At 36.2% G+C, this 20,106-nt stretch overlaps 2 protein-coding genes across 7 annotated transcripts; both read left to right on the top strand.

Annotated features, from left to right (window-relative positions):
• Positions 1–202: 202 nt before the first annotated feature.
• On the top strand, positions 203–11,991 carry LOC111019172 (paired amphipathic helix protein Sin3-like 4). 5 transcript variants are annotated; one of them, XM_088117086.1, is made up of 25 exons: positions 203–564; positions 669–701; positions 823–971; positions 1,511–1,666; positions 1,813–1,999; positions 2,079–2,177; positions 2,326–2,490; positions 2,592–2,883; positions 3,185–3,321; positions 4,467–4,542; positions 4,622–4,651; positions 4,853–5,139; positions 5,252–5,406; positions 5,689–5,831; positions 5,920–6,174; positions 6,618–7,316; positions 7,427–7,497; positions 9,287–9,925; positions 10,038–10,138; positions 10,231–10,369; positions 10,478–10,630; positions 10,744–10,907; positions 10,987–11,098; positions 11,249–11,441; positions 11,690–11,991. In XM_088117086.1, the coding sequence occupies exons 3-24, from the start codon at positions 898–900 to the stop codon at positions 11,405–11,407; spliced, it is 4,293 nt and encodes a 1,430-aa protein (XP_087973212.1). In that variant the 5' UTR covers positions 203–564; positions 669–701; positions 823–897; the 3' UTR covers positions 11,408–11,441; positions 11,690–11,991. The 5 variants fall into 5 exon arrangements, with proteins under 5 accessions (XP_087973212.1, XP_087973211.1, XP_022151191.1 ...); XM_088117085.1 differs by having other exon boundaries at positions 204–564; positions 2,592–2,943; XM_022295499.2 differs by having other exon boundaries at positions 205–564; positions 2,592–2,943; positions 5,689–5,816.
• A 1,226-nt stretch (positions 11,992–13,217) lies between these two features.
• On the top strand, positions 13,218–16,581 carry LOC111019058 (pyruvate dehydrogenase complex E1 alpha subunit). Of its 2 annotated transcripts, none has more exons than XM_088118123.1 (8): positions 13,218–14,053; positions 14,271–14,350; positions 14,648–14,725; positions 15,650–15,745; positions 15,840–15,911; positions 16,004–16,075; positions 16,199–16,264; positions 16,343–16,581. In XM_088118123.1, the coding sequence occupies exons 1-8, from the start codon at positions 13,357–13,359 to the stop codon at positions 16,385–16,387; spliced, it is 1,206 nt and encodes a 401-aa protein (XP_087974249.1). In that variant the 5' UTR covers positions 13,218–13,356; the 3' UTR covers positions 16,388–16,581. The 2 variants fall into 2 exon arrangements, with proteins under 2 accessions (XP_087974249.1, XP_022151037.2); XM_022295345.2 differs by having other exon boundaries at positions 13,223–14,053; positions 16,022–16,075.
• The last annotated feature ends 3,525 nt before the right edge of the window (positions 16,582–20,106 follow it).

A 20,106-nucleotide genomic window follows, 5' to 3' on the forward strand; every position in this document is an offset into this window, starting at 1 on the left:
TAGAGCAGCAGCACCAGCCCTACGAGTATGAGCATTCCATATCCTCCAAAGAAATGTAATAGTGCCCTAATTTCGCATGGGTAATGGGGTGTAATCAACGGCCTGTAGCCGGTAAACCCATCCACTGTGACCGGTTAAAAGAAATTATAGTGCAACTTTCCCCTTCTTCTGTTTATAAGCTTTGTATATATCACATTCATAAACTTCTCTCTCTGTTCTTTTTTTTTTTTTAAATTTATAGTTTCAATTTCATTCTCAACAATTTCACCCTCTCTGTCTCTGTTGCCTGTTCGGTTTCCGGGGAGAAAAAGGAAAAAAGAAAAAAAAAAGAAAAACCTAAAATAGAAGAAGAACATAGAAGAAGTTCAATTTTGGTTTTCATTTGCGTATTCTTTGTGTCCAAGGTTGTGAGACGAGAGAATCACATATTCCTTCAAACCTTTCCTCCATATTCAGCTTCATTTTATCCCTTTTCTTCTTCCTCCCCTCTCCCGGACTTCTTCTGCTACACTTTCTCTGCTAATTCCCCCGACTCCACGATCTTACCAAGTCACACCTTTTAATGTAATTTGTTTCCTTCTCTAATGTTACTGTTTTCTTCTCCCTTAATCATCTCCTTCTTGCTTTATCCATAAGTAACCAAGACTTGTTTTCTGTGTTCTTCTCAGGAATCTGGTTTCTCCGTGGTGATCTGAGCACAGGTTTGGATGGAAATTATTGCTCTTGTTTTTCTGTTTTTCAAGTTTTACTATTTTTTTTTTTTGTATTTTAGATCTGTCTTTCCTCTCCTTTCTCTTGTCCAATGAGCGACTTCCTGTGTAGGAATTTTGGTTCTAATCTGAGTTCGAAGCATGATTTTCTGTTGAAGAGGGAGGAGTTTTTTTTTTTTGGTTGGAGATGAAGAGGTCCAGAGACGACGTTTATATGGGCTCGCAACTCAAGCGTCCTGTGATTTCCACTCGTGCAGAAGCGTAAAGCTCATCGTCCTTCTGTATTTTCCCTTATTATTTCTTTCTTCCGTTTAATTCTAGTTAAATATTCTGCCTCCTCGTTCTTGATTACTGAAGTGTCTTTTTTAAACATGGAGATCAAACTTCTGAATCGCCTGGCCGTCGGGAATTTTTTTGATGGTTTGAATTTCTCGTGAATTTCGGATGAAATACAGTTTCTTATCAAAAGAAAAATTCACGATTTCTTTAATTTATCTATTTTCAAAATTCTTGTGAGTATCTAGGGTTTTCGAGGAGTTCCAAAAAACTTTTTTTTGTTCAACTCACGAAGAAAAATATCTTTCGTCTGTTCATGTTTTCTGCTTTGTAGTTAATTGTTAAGTTCGATGCTTTTATGAATACAAATGGGAGTGTCTTTAATGTAATCCAAGTTTTGCATATCTGTATGGACGCCCAAGTTTTTGCATGATGCACCGATAATTGGTGTCATAGAGTTTCTGACTTCGAGTCACTTCCATCATAGACGTACTTATTTGTATAATTTGTGTTGGGAAATGAAGATCTACACCACCCCAAATGGCGGGAGGAGGAAGTGCCCAGAAATTAACCACTAATGATGCTCTAGTATATCTCAAGAGAGTAAAGGACATATTTCAAGATAAGAGAGAAAAGTATGAAGACTTCCTTGAAGTTATGAAAGATTTCAAGGCCCAAAGGTTTTTCCATAGTCCATGCTTCATTTATCCCTTTTTACCCTCTATTTTTTTTTGTGACTTCTTTCCAAGGAGAACGATTTTCTCCTTGGGGAAGGGCATTTGTTATAGGAGCTATTTGTTGACTTATGTTTTTAATTTGATCGTAGAATTGATACTGCGGGAGTCATTGCAAGAGTAAAGGATTTGTTTAAAGGCCATCGAGATCTCATTTTGGGCTTCAATACATTCTTGCCAAAAGGATATGAGATCACTCTTCCACTGGAGGATGATCAACCTCCACAAAAGAAACCTGTCGAGTTTGAAGAAGCTATCAATTTTGTGAACAAAATAAAGGTTGAAATCTTTTCACAATAATGTGATATATTTGCTTTTATGAATTACACTAATTAGTTGTTAATTTGGATGTATGCAGACACGATTTCAGGGTGATGATCATGTCTATAAATCATTTTTGGACATTTTAAATATGTACAGAAAGGAAAACAAGTCCATCACTGAGGTCTACCAGGAGGTTTGTCTGTTGTTTTTATTATTGGGAGCGGAAATGTCGTTTGTTTTGTACGTTAGATTCTGACATTGTACATTTTTCTTGGGTACTTTTTTTGTGAATAAAAATTGTGGTTTGGTTTTTAATGTTTTTTGTTGGTGACTTTTCTCAGGTTGCTGCACTTTTCCAAGAACACCCAGACCTGCTTGTTGAGTTTACTCATTTTCTTCCTGATTCTTCAGCTGCAGGCTCTACTCACTTTGGCTCTAGCAGGAGTTTTATGCTCCGTGATAGGCATTCTGCCATGCCCACTATGCGGCAAATGCAAGTTGACCGGGTTCGGAATTTTTTCCTCTTTATATTAATATAGACATGCTCTCTAAATTAAATTCCTGTCAACTATTGAAGTAACGGTAAGTTTGCATGTTATATCTCCAGAAAGAAAGAACTATTGTGTCCCATGCTGAACGTGACCTTAGTGTTGACCGTCCGGAACCAGACCATGATAGGGCCCTGCTGAAACTGGACAAAGATCAACGTAGGCGCGGCGAGAAGGATAAGGAAAGAAGAGAAGATAGAGATAGGAGAGAACATGATCGGGATCGGGTTGATAGAGATTATGAGCATGATGGAAGGAGGGACTTTAACATGCATCGGTTTCCCCACAAGAAGAAATCTGCTCGTAAGATTGACGACTCGTCTACCGAGCAATTGCATCCAGGTGGAGAAGGTGATGAAAATTTTGGCGTACACCCCATCTCTTCTTATGATGATAAAAATTCTGCAAAGAGTGAGTATTGTGATTGTGTCGATTCCTTAAACCATGACTTCCGTTATCACGAAGTTTCATCCTCAATAAATTCCCTATTATCCAAAAATGTCTCCAATAAAATCTTAACTCTTTTATTTAGTCATACACATTGACTATGTTAAAGGCATCCTTTTGAATAACTAATGAAAATAAATTTTCCTCTTTCCCTTCCATTCCACTTTCTTTTTTGTTTCTTCATTAATTTATTCTGATATGGCAGGTATATATAGCCAGGAGTTTGCTTTCTGTGAAAGAGTGAAAGAGAAGTTACGAAATGCTGATGATTACCAAGAATTTTTGAAATGTCTCCATATCTATAGCAAGGAGATAATTACTAGAGCAGAACTTCAATCTTTGGTATGGATACTTTTATATTTGACATCTATCTCTCCATATGACGTCGTAAACAATATAAAAGTGCTTGATGAATAATAGAAACTTTCTTGGCTAGAGTACAATATGTGGAAACAACAGATTAAGTAAGAGACCGCATCACCTCCCAATATCTAGATTGCTCCTAAAAGAATTCTAATGTTCTTTCTTGCCACTACTCTCATGATAGAGATTTTAACGCACTCCTCCAGATTACCTTTGGCTGCTTCCTGAAACTGCAACTGTACAAAAAGTGTTCAATGTTTTACATTTCCCTAGACATTATTATTTAAGACCTATGCTATTCCAAAGTCATGAGGCAGGCCAACATCATGAGGAGCCAAACTTGCAGTGGAAGATCTGCTCCCCATCTTCTCTATTTTGGTAGTACATATTACACCATCTTTGATCAAGGGACAATTTAAGGAATATTCTTTGGATCACTTCTCTTGTGTTGATTCCCTTACGAGTTATTGAATAAAGAAAAAAATTCGCTTCTTTGGAGTCTTGGGTTTCTATAATGCCTTGGTAAGTTTAGTTGGTGGAGTAGCCTCCTAGTCCAAAAATTATAGATAAAGAGATTTCAGGGTGATTGGGAGAAGTGACCTGTATCACTAAGGATTCATAACCTTCGGTCTTTGGTAAGTTTTATTGTTATGTGATAATAGTTGAGGTGTGTGAAAAGATAGACTGGCTCGGAGACTCACGGGTATCAAAAAAGAAAAGTGGTCGGTCATGAATCCAAGTATCGTCCTAGTGAGTTTTGTCATTTTTTCACCTTGAACCTTGGGAACTTCTATATTTTTTTTGCTTGGAATTCAAGTGCTTGTGCACAGTATTGTAGGCTTGCTGTAACGTGGAGGTCTATTTCATGTGTATTACCGTAAGGTTGATCAACTTTTAGCTTATAAAATTCGAGAAGGAAAAAGATTGTTTTATATATGGTTGAGAGGGTCGAGGATATCTCAAAAAAGAAAATTCCTCAAAGAGTGAAGCTTCTTGGCCCAAGATGAGTTGTAATACTGGCAAAGAGTGTAAAAAAGATACCCCAGCCACACTTTTTTCCAATGACTTTTTTACTTAGCAACAGCCTTAAATTTTTGTCACGTTTTCTTTTTTCCACTTGTCAGGTGGGTGATTTACTTGGAAGATATTCTGATCTTATGGATGGATTCAATGAATTTTTAGCACGATGCGAGAGGAATGGTAACTGTTTAGAGTTTGTTCTTGCTTCTGTGGTTTTTGTACTGTTTAATATTAAATCTGATCAAGTATTGTTTTGCAGATGGATTTCTTGCTGGTGTCATGAGTAGAAGTAAGTATGCTTTATTTCCTCCTTTCCATAATTTAATATTTTGAAGCCTGGATCTTTTGTTGTTCATGGTGATTTTGATTGTGTATTTGTGAGGCTTCAACACTCTTTACCAACATATGCTTAATTTATTAGTTAAGTATCTTTATGTTACGTATGTATTTATGTATTTCTTATTTATTAAATTATTTAAATTCAATACAGAATCATTATGGAACGAAGGAAGTTTGCCTAGAACAGTGCAAGTGGAGGACAGGGATAGAGATAGAGACCGTGACCGTGAGAAAGAGGATATTTCCAAAGATAGAGATCGTGAAAATCGAGAAAGAGATAGACTTGAAAAGCATGCTGCATTTGGAAATAAAGATATTGTTGGCCACAGGATGTCTGTGTTTTCTAGCAAAGACAAGTATTTTGGGAAGCCAATAAATGAACTTGATCTATCAAACTGTGAACGTTGCACTCCCAGTTATCGCCTTCTGCCGAAAAATGTATTGACTGCTCCTAATGAATCAATGAACAGTTTTAGGATATTGCTGAATTTTTTTTTTTTTTTTTTTTTTTTTTTTTTTTGACGTTGAGTGTTTTTTCTTGTTCTGTCAGTATCCAATACCTTCGGCTAGCCAAAGAACAGATCTTGGCGATCAAGTGTTGAATGATCACTGGGTATCTGTCACTTCAGGAAGTGAGGATTACTCTTTTAAACATATGCGCAAAAACCAGTATGAAGAGAGCCTTTTCCGATGTGAAGATGACAGGTTAGAGATTCCTTGAGATGCGAATGTAGTCGGTTATTTCTAGTCTCTTTATATTTAATGTTTTTGACACTTTTATTAAGTGTCCTCTCTACATTACTTTTTTTTATTAGAATTTAAAAAGATGGAGTCGCCAGGACTATCAGAGACTGACGTGATAACCAGATATACATTATTTAACTATGTATAGCTGAAAATGTCACTGCAATTTACTTTTGCACTGATTTTTTACTCTCTCAAACATGGAATGATTTATATTATTGTGCTTTGTACTGATGCTGCCAGGTTTGAACTCGACATGTTGCTGGAGTCTGTCAATGTAACTACCAAGCGTGTTGAAGAACTACTTGACAAGATCAATAACAATGTGATCAAAGCAGACTGTCCAATCTCAATTGAGGATCACCTCACTGGTCATTATCTGCTTAGTATTTATTTAACTATACTTTCTCAATATTACTCATTTTTTCCCTAGTCCTTTTCCTTCTAGGCTTACACTCCATGTCCTTCCTGTAGCTCTAAATCTGAGGTGCATTGAACGGTTATATGGCGACCATGGGCTCGATGTTATGGATGTGTTGAGGAAGAATTCACCTCTTGCTCTGCCAGTTATTTTGACCCGCTTGAAGCAGAAACAAGAAGAATGGGCACGGTGTCGTTATGACTTCAATAAAGTTTGGGCTGAAATATACGCTAAGAACTATCATAAGTCACTTGATCATCGTAGCTTCTACTTCAAGCAGCAAGACACAAAAAGCTTGAGCACTAAAGGTGACTCATCACATCAATATTACATCACTTTTCTCTTTCTGCAGCTCATTAAGCTCTGAAATATTGCACCTTTTCTTTTGGGATCATAAGAAAGTAAATATAAATGTGCAATTATATTACATTTTATACTTAGTTTAGATGGTACAATATAGATGATAGGTTAGGGTGTAACTTAACATTGTGCCATGCTTTTTACTTTTTCTGTCCTCTAATGCTGTGGAGCTTTTTATGGTTCCTTTATTTGTCAGATGTACCTTACTTTTATAATAATAGAATACTAGAAGTGCCTTGGTTATTTGTACTTCAATGATTTCTCTCTATCATTTGGCGAAGTAAATTCAAGCTAGGAAGATAGCATTTTAAAACTCAGTATATTGATTGTTATCTGATTGTTGAATTTTTATGGTCTTTTCTCATTGGTAGTTTGTTTTTCTCTTTTACAGCCTTGTTGGCAGAGATCAAAGAGATTAGTGAGAAGAAGCGGAAGGAAGATGATGTGTTGCTTGCTATTGCTGCAGGAAATAGACGCCCTATTATTCCAAATTTGGAATTTGAGTATCCTGATCCAGACCTTCATGAAGATCTATATCAGCTAATAAAATATTCCTGTGGAGAAGTGTGCTCGACTGAACAATTGGATAAGGTTATGAAGGTATGGACAACCTTCTTGGAGCCCATGCTTGGTGTTCCTTCCCGACCTCATGGTGCTGAGGACACTGAAGATGTTGTTAAGGCAAAAACTAATTCTACCAAGAGTTCTGCTGCTACCGTGGTTGAGAGTGATGGCAGTCCTGGTGGGGGTGCCATTGTGATGCACCCAAAGCTATTGAGTTCTTCTAGGAATGGAGATGAAATTATTCCACCTGAACAATCAAGTTCTTGCAGGGCTTGGCCCTTGAATGGGGACAATGGGGTCAAAGAAGATAGTTTCCATGATGCAGATCGTATCGTACGGAAGGGAGATCCTTTTTGCAGTATTTCTCAACACGTTAAAATTCAAGATAATAATGCACCTGTGACTGATGAATTGTCTGGAGTAAGCAAACAAGACAATTCTACTGAATGTTTTGTCAATTCAAATGCATCCCTTGCGACTGCAGCAGAGCAAAGTAATGGGAAAACTAACATAGAAAACACATCAGGTTGTCGAACTTGTTCTCACAATTGTTTTTTCCACTTTCTCCTTTCTACTTGTTTGATCTTTTTTCTTTCTGATTTTAGATTCTGATGGACACTTGTTTGCTTTTGCAAGGTTTGAGTGCCACTCCATTGAGACTTGGAAATAGCGCTGTTGAGAGTGGAATTGAGTTACCTTCCTCAGAGGTATGGCTGTCTGAGTGATATTCCTTTTCCATTGGAGGCCCTTAATTGTTTAAATACCCAATTTGTCTTTATTAAACAACTTATGGTGCTGTATAAAGTTTGTGGTGTTAACCCTCAAGAGTCAAAATTCTTTTATATCTAAAGCCCGATGAATTAGAGAAATCTCGTAAGATGTATGATAAAGAAACCAACTGCCTCACTATTAGAGAGAGAGTTTATTGGTCTTAGGCTTGCCTATCTTCCATTTTGTTTCAAAGGACGAATGTAGTAGTAGGCATTTAAAGCAAAAGTAAACAAGTTTATGGTGGCTCAAATTCATGAAAGAGAGAAGATGAGATTAATAAAAAGGCTAATGGGCAGGAGCTGAATTCATGAGAGAGTTAGAAAATCAAATAAAGGAGTTGAGAAAATCCAAAAAGAAAAGAATGGAGGATGAACAGTTGAAGAAGTGTTGTGACTTAAGGACTGTAACTGACTAAACATGAATAAGGTATTAGTAAAAACAATATGCATGTTGTAAATGGAAGGAGAATCGAAGAGACTCTTGAAGCAGGGGGATGGGAACTTGGGCCTTTGGCAAAAATTTTCTATTAGACCTTTTATTTGTTCTTTCAATAAAATTTAAGTATGGTAGTTTATTTGAACTTGTGGTATCTTTTAATTTGCCTAGATATGTCTGTTGTGGGTTCTACTACCAAGCCTTCATCATTTGAATCATACTTTTCTTTCATTGTTTTACTTTAATTTAATTAATTGATATCTATTATGGATCCTATTGTCAATCCTTCATGAATTTATTTTATGTTACAAATTTATTAGAAGTTTTTTTTTAATTTTTTTTTTGGGATAAGAAACACTTTAACAAGGAACCAAAAGAACAGTCTAAAGGACAATAGGGCTCCTCCCCAAAAAACCAAGCTAAAAGAGAATAGCTCTCCAATCTTGCAAAATCAAAGAGAGTTGTAATTACAAAAGTATTTCCTGTTTCTATGACACCACCGAGAAGCCATAACATGACACTATTACAAAAAGAATGAAAAACTTAGGTTTATCCTTGAAAGACCGAAGATTCCTTTCCAGCTACAGATTCCATAATAGGGCTGGAAAAGCACAAGACCACAAAGCTTTAAGCTTTTCTTTATAGTTTCACCCTTGGAAGCACTCGATCATCCAATCATCAATATATTTACTATTTAGGCATACAATCAGAGAAGTCAAACACCCTGAACAGAAACTGCCATCCTTTAGTAGCAAAGGGACAATGAAAAACAGATGGTCCAAGGATTCAGCAGCCCTCCAGCAAAGGTAGTAAGTTGCCAAGAACCGAATTCTAAATTGTGATAGTCCTGGTAAGCTTTGGGTAGTAAGTTGTCCTGCTAAATTGAAGAGTGTGCTGCATGAAAGTTACATATGGATAGAACTATATAATGTCCTTAGTCTTTGTTAAGTTATTAGTTTTCCTGTTGGTCTTAATTTTTACTGTCGGCATAGGTGTGCAGATTGTAAAATTGTGATCGACACAATTTTGACTGAACAGAGTAGTGGAGAGGTGGTTTGTGGTGGATGTTTTGGCACCTTTTACGACTTGCCATTTTATTATGGAAGCTGGTATTGATTTTCAAGAGATGATTAACAAATAGGCAATAAGAGTTAATGTTCCACTCATTTATAGTTTTGGCCACTGCTTTTTGCATGAATTGCGGTTAGATTACTGGTTGTAGTTTGTTCATGATGAGTTTGAATTAAGTAATGGTGATTTTATCTTCTAATGAAGCTGAACCTCTTATAGGGTGGTGGCTCTACAAGACAAGTTCTTACTGCAAATGGCATGATCTCAGACGGTGTAAAAAGCCATAGATATAATGAAGAGTCTGTCAGACACTTAAAGATAGAAAGAGAAGAGGGCGAATTATCTCCAAATGGAGATTTTGAAGAAGACAATTTTGCCAATTATGACGGAGAGTTGAAACCCGTGCCAAAAGCAAAGGATGGTGTTACTGGTAGGCAATATCCAAATGCCCGAGGTGATGAAGAATTATGCTGCAGAGAGGCTGGTGGAGAAAATGATGCTGATGCTGATGATGAAGGGGAGGAAAGTGCTCAAAGGTCATCGGAGGACAGCGAAAATGCGTCTGAGAATGGTGATGTTTCTGCAAGTGATTCTGGTGATGGAGAGGATTGTTCTCGAGAAGATCATGAGGATGGAGACCATGATGAAAATAAGGCCGAGAGTGAAGGTGAGGCAGAAGGGATGGCTGATGCCCATGATGTTGAAGGAGATGGAACATCTATACCATTCTCAGAACGCTTTCTATTGACTGTAAAGCCTCTTGCCAAGCATGTTCCTCCGGTGTTGCATGAAGAAGGAAAAGAGTCTCATGTATTTTACGGAAATGACTCTTTTTATGTGCTTTTTAGGCTCCACCAAGTAAGGTTCATTATCTAGGAGTCTACTTAAAAGATAGTTCCATAAAAGAATCTCTCTCTGTTTTCCTTGTTTTATGAAACTTATATATTTTTGTTTTATTTCCCGTTCTCAGACACTGTATGAGAGGATACAATCTGCGAAGATCAACTCTTCATCCTCAGAGAGGAAATGGAGGGCTTCAAATGATTCGACCCCCACGGATCTCTATGCCAGGTGCTGTACATTCTAGGTCCTTGCCCTTCGTCCCCTATAACCATATATTGATTTATGCAACATTAATTAATACACCATTTTCTGTGGGTTAGGTTCATGAATGCACTTTACAGTCTACTTGATGGTTCCTCTGATAACACAAAGTTTGAGGACGATTGCCGAGCCACTATTGGAACCCAGTCATATGTTCTTTTCACTTTAGACAAACTAATTTATAAACTTGTTAAACAGGTAACATACTTCTGGACTTCTTTTTCTTAGTCTCAAGTTTTATTTTCTTATTTATCTTTACTCTTTCTTGTTGGACATACTGAAAAATCAATGCGTGCTATGTTTCAGCTTCAAACAGTTGCCACGGATGAGATGGATAACAAGCTTCTCCAACTATATGCGTATGAAAAATCAAGAAAAATGGGAAGATTTGTTGATGCAGTTTATCATGAAAATGCTCGTGTACTTCTTCATGATGAGAATATCTATCGTGTTGAACGAGTATGTTTTTTTAATGAATATATCGTTGTTATTTTTTGTGGTTGTGGTGGCCACACTTGAACCAAGTATTAAATTGTTTAATCATTAAACTGATGACTAAATCTATTTTGCAGTGGTCCACACCAACTCATCTTTCTATTCAGCTTATGGACTATGGCTATGATAAGCCTGAAGTAACTGCTGTTTCCATGGACCCCATTTTTTCGTCTTACCTGCATAATGACTTCTTTTCAGTTCTCCCCGAGAAAAAAGTGAAGTCGGGGATCTTCTTGAAGAGGTATTAAGATTGTTGAAGCATAGCAATTCAATTTTCCTCCGTTAGTTTGCCTTGTCATCAAATCCCATGGTTCTTACAGAAACAAACGTAAATATGCCTGTGGCGATGAGAATTCTGCCGCATGTCATGCTTTGGAAGGGCTTAAAATTGTTAATGGTCTGGAGTGTAAAATCGCTTGCAACTCATCGAAGGTAATTGTTATTTAGAAGTTTCTTTCTCTTCCCTTCTTTTATACCTTTCCAGGTTTTATTTTTTTCATGAAAGCAATATGTTGGATAATAACTTTGCTTCTGTAACCTGATGTCAACTTTTTGCTGATCAATTGGCATTTGCTGGCGTAGGTTTCATACGTTTTAGATACAGAGGACTTTTTGTTTCGTAGAAATAGCAAAAGGAAACGTTTGCATGGAAACAGCTCAAGCCACAATCAGCCAAGGTCTCCTAGTGGTAGTTCAAGTAGGAGGGTACAGAAGTTTCACAAGCTACTTGAGAACTCATAATACACCACACCAAGTTGAGTTTGAAGTAAATATGGTAAGCCGAATCCCACATTTGATATTGCTGCCCAATTCCCAGTTATCGAAGTTACCTGCATCATGCATGTGCATTCATTAGAAAATAATAATTAAAACAACTTTCAGACATCACAATTTGGCAAGTAGCATATATTTAACTTTTGAAACAATAATTTTGAGGGATAACTTAACATGGGCATGCATTAGACCATGAAAGGAGGCAGTCAAATGCAAGAATATTTATGTTGATTGTGTTTGTTCCTACAGTAACTTTTAACGAGGCACTGGAAATCTGAAAATGCAAAGTTTGGGGCATAGTGAAGCCGAAGCGGGTATTTTGAATTTACCTTTACTGTATTCTTATTTATATCTCAGCCTCACCATGAAAATAAGGCATTGGGAGGAGATATAGCTCGATCATGGTTTATTGTATTACTGAGTTGGGTGGCCCACTGAGCCACGTTTCTGTAAATAGGGTAAATTTTTATGATGTAAAGACTTCACTTTCGGTATACGATCTCTATTTTTCCTGCTTCGCAAATAGGAAACATCTCCAAAGGTTTCAAATCCCTAAGCTGTAAGCTCTATGATTTCTTCCACAGCTGAAGCCCTCTTTTTTTCCTTCTCTTAAACCCATGTCCCTTTGTCTTCTCCTTCCATCTCAGATTCTCGTAAAGCCACCTGGAATTTTAGTTTCTTACCCGGAACTTACCTGAAACTTCTTTTTCTTTTTGTTTTAAAAAGAAAAAAAGCAACTTAAGATTGAGAGATGAAAGGATGTGAGGAAGTGAAATAAGTTATGTGAATTTGTAGTTTAAGTGTCCTTTCTGTACTCGGATATTGATTCTATTTTTATCTTTGTAGTTTGTACTCATAATTATAACGTTTTAGAATTTCTTATCAAATTTTGTTCGTCTTTATTTCCCATTTTTTATCTTGTTTAATATGGGTAGACTTACCACGATCGACTTCACTGAATGAAAAAATTATCCAATTAATTAATGTTACAAAAATGGTTTTTTTTTCTCCTTTAAATCCCACATTAAAATATTTCTTATCATTCGACTATATAAAGAATTGTTCGCACCAGAACATATAGAGAACTATTCCACTAAAAAAATTGATTTTATATTTTTTACCATCTCCCTTTGAAATAAGAACAAGATGATCCAATTTAATGTTATCTTCTTAGGAAAGGCAAAGTTGATCCTAAGGAGTTTATATAAATTTAAAAAAGGAAAAGTAAAACCTAAAGTTGTTTTGATTAAAAATATATCGAGGTGATTACCTTAGCAGCATAACAACAAATATATATTTTTTCTCTTTGTACAATAAATATGAAACATGAAAATTTGAATCTTTAATATTGAAAAAATAAGTAGATGTAAATTACTGCCAACTATGTTAGTTTAAGTATTTTAAAGTTTAGAATTTTACAAAAACAGGATAATTCAAATCAAACGTAATGATATGATTTATATAATATATTTGATTTTCTTATTTTTAAATTTCTACCTTTTTGACTTTTATTTAGTTCAATAAATGTGGAGGTGGAACTAAATTTTCAATTAAAAGAAAGTAATAAATATCTATATATATCCCAATCAACCTACCGTGTATGAGTTAAGGTTTTTTTTTTTTTTTTTTGCCCCTTTTCTTTTTAGTATCTTAATTCCAAAATTGTAAGTTATGAGTGACTAATAAATCCCAAAGTGATCAGATATATATCTCTCGCTAAAAGATGATGAATTCGAATTTCCGACTATAGAATGTATTAAAAAAAAGTGACTAATAAATAAAATGGTGGGAAAAGGCCAAATTAACGTTCAAGCGGCACGTCGTGGTCACCGCTTGAACGGCCACTTCTTCATTTCCTTACTCCTTCATTCTTTTTCCCGCTGCCGCCGGTGACACCCACTCCCGCCGGAGCCAATATGTCTCACTGTCGGATTTCTTCTTCCTCTTCACTTCTCCTCAAACCTTTAACTTCCACTTTGTCCTCTTCCTATCGACGCCTCTCGTCCGCCGCCGATGACGCCGCCTCCCTCACAATCGAAACCTCCATACCCTTCACCGCTTACAAATGCGAGCCGCCGTCGCGTTCCGTCGACACCAGCCCCAAGGAACTACTCGCTTTCTTCCGCGAAATTTCGCTGATGCGACGCATGGAGATTGCTGCCGACTCGCTCTACAAGGCCAAACTGATTCGAGGGTTTTGCCACCTCTACGATGGTCAAGAAGCCGTGGCCATTGGCATGGAGGCTGCAATCACGAACAAGGACGCCATTATCACCGCTTATCGTGACCACTGTACCTTCCTCGGACGCGGGGGCACCCTTCTTGAGGCATTCGCTGAGCTCATGGGCCGCCAGGCCGGGTGCTCCAAAGGAAAAGGGGGTTCCATGCATTTATATAAGAAGGATGCAGGGTTCTATGGCGGCCATGGAATTGTTGGGGCTCAGATTCCTCTGGGATGCGGCTTGGCTTTCGCTCAGAAGTACGCCAAGGATGGGGCTGTGACATTTGCCCTATACGGCGACGGTGCGGCAAATCAGGGCCAGTTGTTCGAGGCCCTCAATATATCTGCGCTTTGGGATTTGCCGGTCATTTTGGTCTGTGAGAATAATCATTGTAAGTAGTGGAGAACTTTCGTCGAGTTGTGAGAATAACTGCATGCTCCTATACCAATTCCGTTGTATTTAGAACAGTGGTATTCTGTAAGTGTTTGTAAGTATTACAATATGCTAAAAGAATAATATGAATTGGGCTATTTAACATTTTATTTAAAGCTTAATGAATACACATATGTTGATTGGTGAGCTTTATTAATTATCTTTTATTGCTACAGATGGTATGGGAACTGCAGAGTGGAGAGCAGCAAAGAATCCAGCTTATTATAAGCGTGGGGACTACGTTCCAGGACTAAAGGTAGAGTTGATTCTGAGTGTTGGAGAATTCTAATGTGCTTATGGTCTCTTTATTTTTTCTGTCTTGTGGGATTATTGCGCATTAATTGAATAAGTTAATTGACAGTTGTTCTTGAATTAGTTACACCTTTCAGAGACAAATACTAGAGTTGACTTCTGCTTGCAGACTATGTCTTCTCTAGATAATTTTGCGGCATGGCTGTTTTGTGCAGTGTTCAAGCTTCACTTGTTTGGTTTGTGTATAGTTTATTTTCCCCTCCTTTAAACAGGTAACAGTTTCTTAAATTTTTTGTTACAGGTAGATGGGATGGATGTCCTTGCTGTCAAACAAGCTTGCAAGTTTGCTAAAGAGCATGCCTTAAAGAATGGACCCATTGTGAGTTCATTTGTCTCGTTTTTACTATGAATCGATTTAACGAATGTAACCAATATGCAATGCATGTCATGTGGAAATGATACCAAACATGTCTATTTAGGGATGTGTTTCATTTGTTCCAAAACCCTGTGTGCTTTTTAGGTTCTTCATGAAATCTTTTCTGTTTTTGTTACTTTTTTTTTTCATTTTAGAATGATAGAGATGATGAGTTGCATTCTTCCTCTTCTGAGTTATTCTGGTCTGTGCATTTCACTGTTAACAGATTTATGCAATCTCCATCTGCCCCATCCATCATCAATCTTGTCAAACATTTAAAGATATTAGGTCAATTTTGGAAAAATAAGGTTATATATTAAGATTTTGTCGTCATGAATCTCAAAGTACTAAACTAATTATTTGCTAATCATTCACAAGCTGAATCACAGTTAATTATGTAATTTTGTTAGACTGCATTTTCAAACAAAGGGTGAATTTGGTATGATTTTAACTTTGTCACAACTAAAAACACTTAGCAAAATTTTCATGGTGTGTAGTTACATAGTCCAAAGGAATTTTGAGAAGTACTCCAAAAAAAATACTTAAATGCCCATTGACAAAGTATTTCCCTTAAAATTAGTACTCTCAAAGGTCTCCTGAACTATGGAGGGTGGGGTACTATGAATTCCCTGGTCTGCTGTAGTTCCGACCCCATGCAGATGGTTTTGAAGGTTTCATTTCAGTCCCAACTAATGTCGTTTCACGTTCTTTCGGAAGTAGTTTTTCATGTATAGAAATCTCACACTTGAAAATAAGATCTTACGAGAGTGGGTGTGTTTTGACGTAAGCTTTATTTGATCTCTGCGGTGATAATAGTTTGTTGGACACTGTTTACTTGGTTCTCCCTCCACTTGAGATTTAGTTTATCTTTTTGTAATTCCATATCAGATTCTCGAGACGGACACTTACCGGTACCATGGTCACTCAATGTCTGATCCTGGAAGCACCTACCGGACGCGTGATGAGATTTCTGGCGTGAGACAGGTTTGTTTCTTCATCCTCTTATTCATCTTCTGAATCGAAATTGTCACAGCTTGATAGCTACTTTGCTCTGAATAAATTTCTGGCTACCTTCCAGGAGCGTGATGCTGTTGAAAGAATTAGAAAACTGTTATTATCCCATGAGATAGCAACAGAGAAGGATCTGAAGGTATCTCAATAGCTTCTCAATAATGCCTTCAAGTCTTAAATTTAGTACCAGAAAGGTGAAAAAAGGGTAGAATGAGAAAGAACATATCTTAGTTTATTTTGGATCATCAGGATATTGAGAAGGAAGTGAGGAAAGAAGTAGATGAAGCCATTGCTCAAGCCAAGGTGAGATGGTGCAACTTTTTGTCCAGCAAGCTTAGGAATTTAGAACAACTATGTAATCAACACCGTTGACATTAACGATACTGCTTTGTTCATGGCTATCTCGTTCGACATTCGTGTTTTCAGGAAAGTCCGATGCCAGATCCTTCGGAACTATTCTCGCACGTGTATGCAAAAGGGTTTGGAGCTGAGGTAAAGTATTCCATCTCCTATCAATGTCATTGGAATGGATTGTACATACCTCGATAGCTTTATCGTGTGTTTTTACAGGCGTTCGGAGCAGATCGAAAAGAAGTGAGGGGTGTTCTTCCATAAGTAAGCAGACAAGATATGGCATTGTATAGATAAGTCTCTTTACACATACACAGTATATCACTCTTTTTCCCTTGGAAACTACTCTTTCGTAGTATTTGGCTTGGATCCGTTTGAAAGCACAAGTTCTGTATATTTAAGGTGTCTGAATATATTAAATATTTCATTGATCAATTACTTGTGATTAATTAAGTCTACCCATTTTGTAGCTATATAGTTAAATTACTTTCTTTCTATATGGTTAAGAAAACCATAAGAACCCCGAATAAACTTAAAATAATGTGGCAGTTAAATTGCTGATTTGAAAAAATAAATTAATTTAATATTATATTTGTTGGGTTTTATTTTCTTCTTCTCTTCCTTTCTCCTTCTCCGGCGAATGCTGTTGCTGCTGTCGCGGATTATTCTTATCCTCGCCCACCGTCGCTCCGTTCATGTGAAACCGAGTGATGTGATGTGATGGATTCAAGGAATTTTATGAGCGATTCCATTAATTTCGTTGTCCGGCAAAGATCTGAAAATTCTTGAGGTCAAATCGGATAAAGGAATTAGTCGAATTCGATCCAGAAGGTAAAATTCCACCAAAATTCAACCTCAATTTCAACCTAATCGACTCATCTCGTGGAAATTTTCAGTATCTTGCTGATAAATTGGCAAATCTCCTTTTTGCCAAATAATTCAAACCCCCCTTTTGGCAAATATTTATCCAACAAATCCATGTTTATAAATTTACCATGAAATACAGCGCCCGTCGAACAAAAACATTTACGTTTCTTCTTCCCTGAAAATTGCCCCCTTCTATGGTGGATTTTTCGGCAATGTGCGGCGGCGATACTTCCCATGGCGGCTTCTTTCTTATTTATGGATTACGGCTTTCTTCATCTGGGTCGTGTTTTGGCACCACCGCCACCAAGCCTACGCCGCCAGACTATTCCCGGAAAACCAAAATCCGGAGCAATTCGGCACCGCGGCGGGGGATGCAGATGCTAGCAAGGAGAAGCTCCTCCGAAAGTAGTCCAATGAAAGAAATTTCAGTTCGAGAGTGTTCCAAGACGACAAACGCAGTTCCCAGCTGCCCCGGTCCCCTCCACAACTAAACCGGATCTGGAACGAAGGAGAGAGGTAGGAGCTCTTCCTCTCTCCGGCGAGAGTTTACGGTGTGACGGCGGGCAGTGGGCCAGGATAAATTTCATTGCCGGCAGCAGCGACAACTTCGGCCGGAGATGGTGAAGGAAAGGGGTAGAGGAGGAATTTAGAACCCACAAATATAATATAAAACTAAATTAAAAATATAATTTTTCTTAATCTTGTTACTTCTTTTTAATCACTCTTACTTTTTGTCAAACTTCCATATGCAAAAATCGTTACGAAATATTCTCATTTGCATTTATTAGTTTACCAGCAAAAACACAAAACAAAATTGTAGACTTATTATCTTTTATTTTGAAATGGGTGATTTTTTAGAGATTTATTCCATAGTCATACATTGATATGTTAAGAGTTTGATCCTTCAAAAATAAAAAATATATATATATGTTAAGAGTTTTATCTCCATTCACATTAGTTGATTTTGAGAAATCCTTACCATGCTTCACAAAGGCCTCATCAATGTAATACTTATCATAATCTAAAGTTTATAGCGATAACATAGAAAGTTAGTTAAAATTGACTAATATTATAAAGTTCAAGAATAAAGATGGATTATTTTTTTAAGGTTAAATTACAAAACTTTTAAGGTTGCATCTCTGTGATAAGTTCTTGAACTTTCACAATCAAGTATATTTAACCCTTAGATTTTAAAAAGTTTCTAACAAGTTCATTGACTTTAAATTCTATTTACAATAGTTTTTTTTTTTCTAAGCATAACAAATGAGGTGAGGGATTCGAAATCATGACTTCTTAGTCAGAGACAGATGTCAATTACCGATAAGTTCATATTGACCTATTTACAATAGATTCATATAGAAATCTAATTAATTTCGTGAGTACCGTTATCCTGTTATACAAGCATTAGACAAACTAAGTAAATGTAGAGCCCTATTAAATACAAATATCTAAATTAAAAGTTTTTAAAATTATGTGCAATTTTAATGAGTGTAGCCTTTTTAATTTGTGTCGTAATTAGCAGAACCGACCGGCCACCAGAAAGGCCTGCAAGAACAGAATCGTTGGGCGGGCGGTGGGTTCACAGATTCTCTGCTCCTTGTGACTCTCAACCGTCGTGGCGCGTAAATAATTATTTTAAAAAATAAAATAAACCCTTTCTTTTTTCTTTTTTTTAAATTTTAAAAGTTCAACGGCCGGATCACTTTCTAAACTCGTGTGTTTGTTTTTGGTGCCTTGCTGTCATTTGTCATGGTATCCTATGCACTTCCACTTACTTTTAACTTTATGTCCATTCCCATTTTATCCTTTTCATTTATTCTTCGCCATTTTTCCAACCATATTACATACCATCAATTCCATAGTTGAAATTTTAACTTTTATTCAAATGGGTCATATTTTTATCCTCTACACGTTTAAAGACATCTTACTATTTTTTAGAGGTTCAATATATATTGTATTAAAAAAATTTATATTAATTTGAGGACCAACGTGTAGGTTATTATCTATATACTATCTATTAATTAAATCTTTAAAATTAAATTAACTCTGGCAAACTTTATTCTTGGTATAAATAGACTATATATAGGAGGTAGTTACAAGAAAATAATACAATTGAATTATGAAATTAATTATCTAATATTATCTTTGGTTTTTTTTTAAGAGTGAGAGATCGGACCATTAATGGATAAAGATATGTACTATCCTCCTTGATTTTGATTTCTTTTTTTATTGCAAGGATGGGAGATTGAACTACCGATCTTTGAAATGACAGCATATATTTTACCCACTGAAATATGTTTAAATTAACCATTTTAAATTAATACCTTGTGGTATAACATATATTTAATTATCATTAAATTCTAAAATTTTAATTTCATGGGTTATAGCATATTTAATGGGTTCAACATTTACTTTGTCACATGCATTTATTCTTAAAGAGATAATTCAATTATCAGTTCATCATTTCAGGTATACCAATAAAGAAGTCATTGAATTTAATTTACAAACATGAATTAAAGGGAAAAAAGAAAGGCCAATCCACTTAGAGGCTTCTTTTGTCTTTTGCTTTTTTTTTTTTTCCCGCAAAAGGCACTTGGATGTTTCTTAAGACTGAAAATGCACCATTTGACCTATCAAATTATATGCCATTTCTGATGATGACCTCATTAATAAATTTTCATTTATTTAAGATTTTTATTTCATATTCATATTTTGATGTGTCTATTGTCTTCCCCAACCCAACTAAAAAAGGAACCAAATTCAACCTTAAAAAAGTTTATTGGAAAAAGCGAATAAACAATGCGATGGAGAAGGAGAAGACGATGATCTTGGAAGGTTGTTTGCCAGATCCTTTAGTTGATTTTATTTTATTTTACCTCTTTTCTAAAAAAATAAATTCAATTTTTTCGTACGAAAATTTAAAATTTTAAGCATGTAAGTCATTTAAATAAATACAAAATGAAGTTAAAAAGTATCTACAAAATGGTTTCCGACTCGACCAAACCTAACATACTCTAAATTTAATAATACTCATCTATTAGAAATTTTTTTGCTGATAAGAAAAAAAAAAATCTTCCTTTCTTTATCATTTATGCATTATTCATCTCTTTGACTTG

Source organism: Momordica charantia, assembly GCF_013281855.1.
Source record: "Momordica charantia cultivar OHB3-1 chromosome 9 unlocalized genomic scaffold, Mcharantia_2.0 BLBB01000009.1, whole genome shotgun sequence".
Classification (NCBI taxonomy): domain Eukaryota; kingdom Viridiplantae; phylum Streptophyta; class Magnoliopsida; order Cucurbitales; family Cucurbitaceae; genus Momordica; species Momordica charantia.

What these genes read in the sequence shown, in the direction of transcription:
- LOC111019058 (XM_088118123.1), top strand. Translation starts at nt 13,357, where the DNA reads ATGTCTCACTGTCGGATTTCTTCTTCCTCTTCACTTCTCCTCAAACCT. An exon ending in ACTACGTTCCAGGACTAAAG is followed by an intron (nt 14,351 to 14,647) that starts GTAGAGTTGATT and finishes TTTTTGTTACAG; the next exon opens with GTAGATGGGATGGATGTCCT. An exon ending in AGATTTCTGGCGTGAGACAG is followed by an intron (nt 15,746 to 15,839) that starts GTTTGTTTCTTC and finishes GCTACCTTCCAG; the next exon opens with GAGCGTGATGCTGTTGAAAG.
- LOC111019172 (XM_088117085.1), top strand. Translation starts at nt 898, where the DNA reads ATGAAGAGGTCCAGAGACGACGTTTATATGGGCTCGCAACTCAAGCGT. An exon ending in GAGCAGAACTTCAATCTTTG is followed by an intron (nt 3,322 to 4,466) that starts GTATGGATACTT and finishes TCCACTTGTCAG; the next exon opens with GTGGGTGATTTACTTGGAAG. An exon ending in TTGAGTTACCTTCCTCAGAG is followed by an intron (nt 7,498 to 9,286) that starts GTATGGCTGTCT and finishes AACCTCTTATAG; the next exon opens with GGTGGTGGCTCTACAAGACA.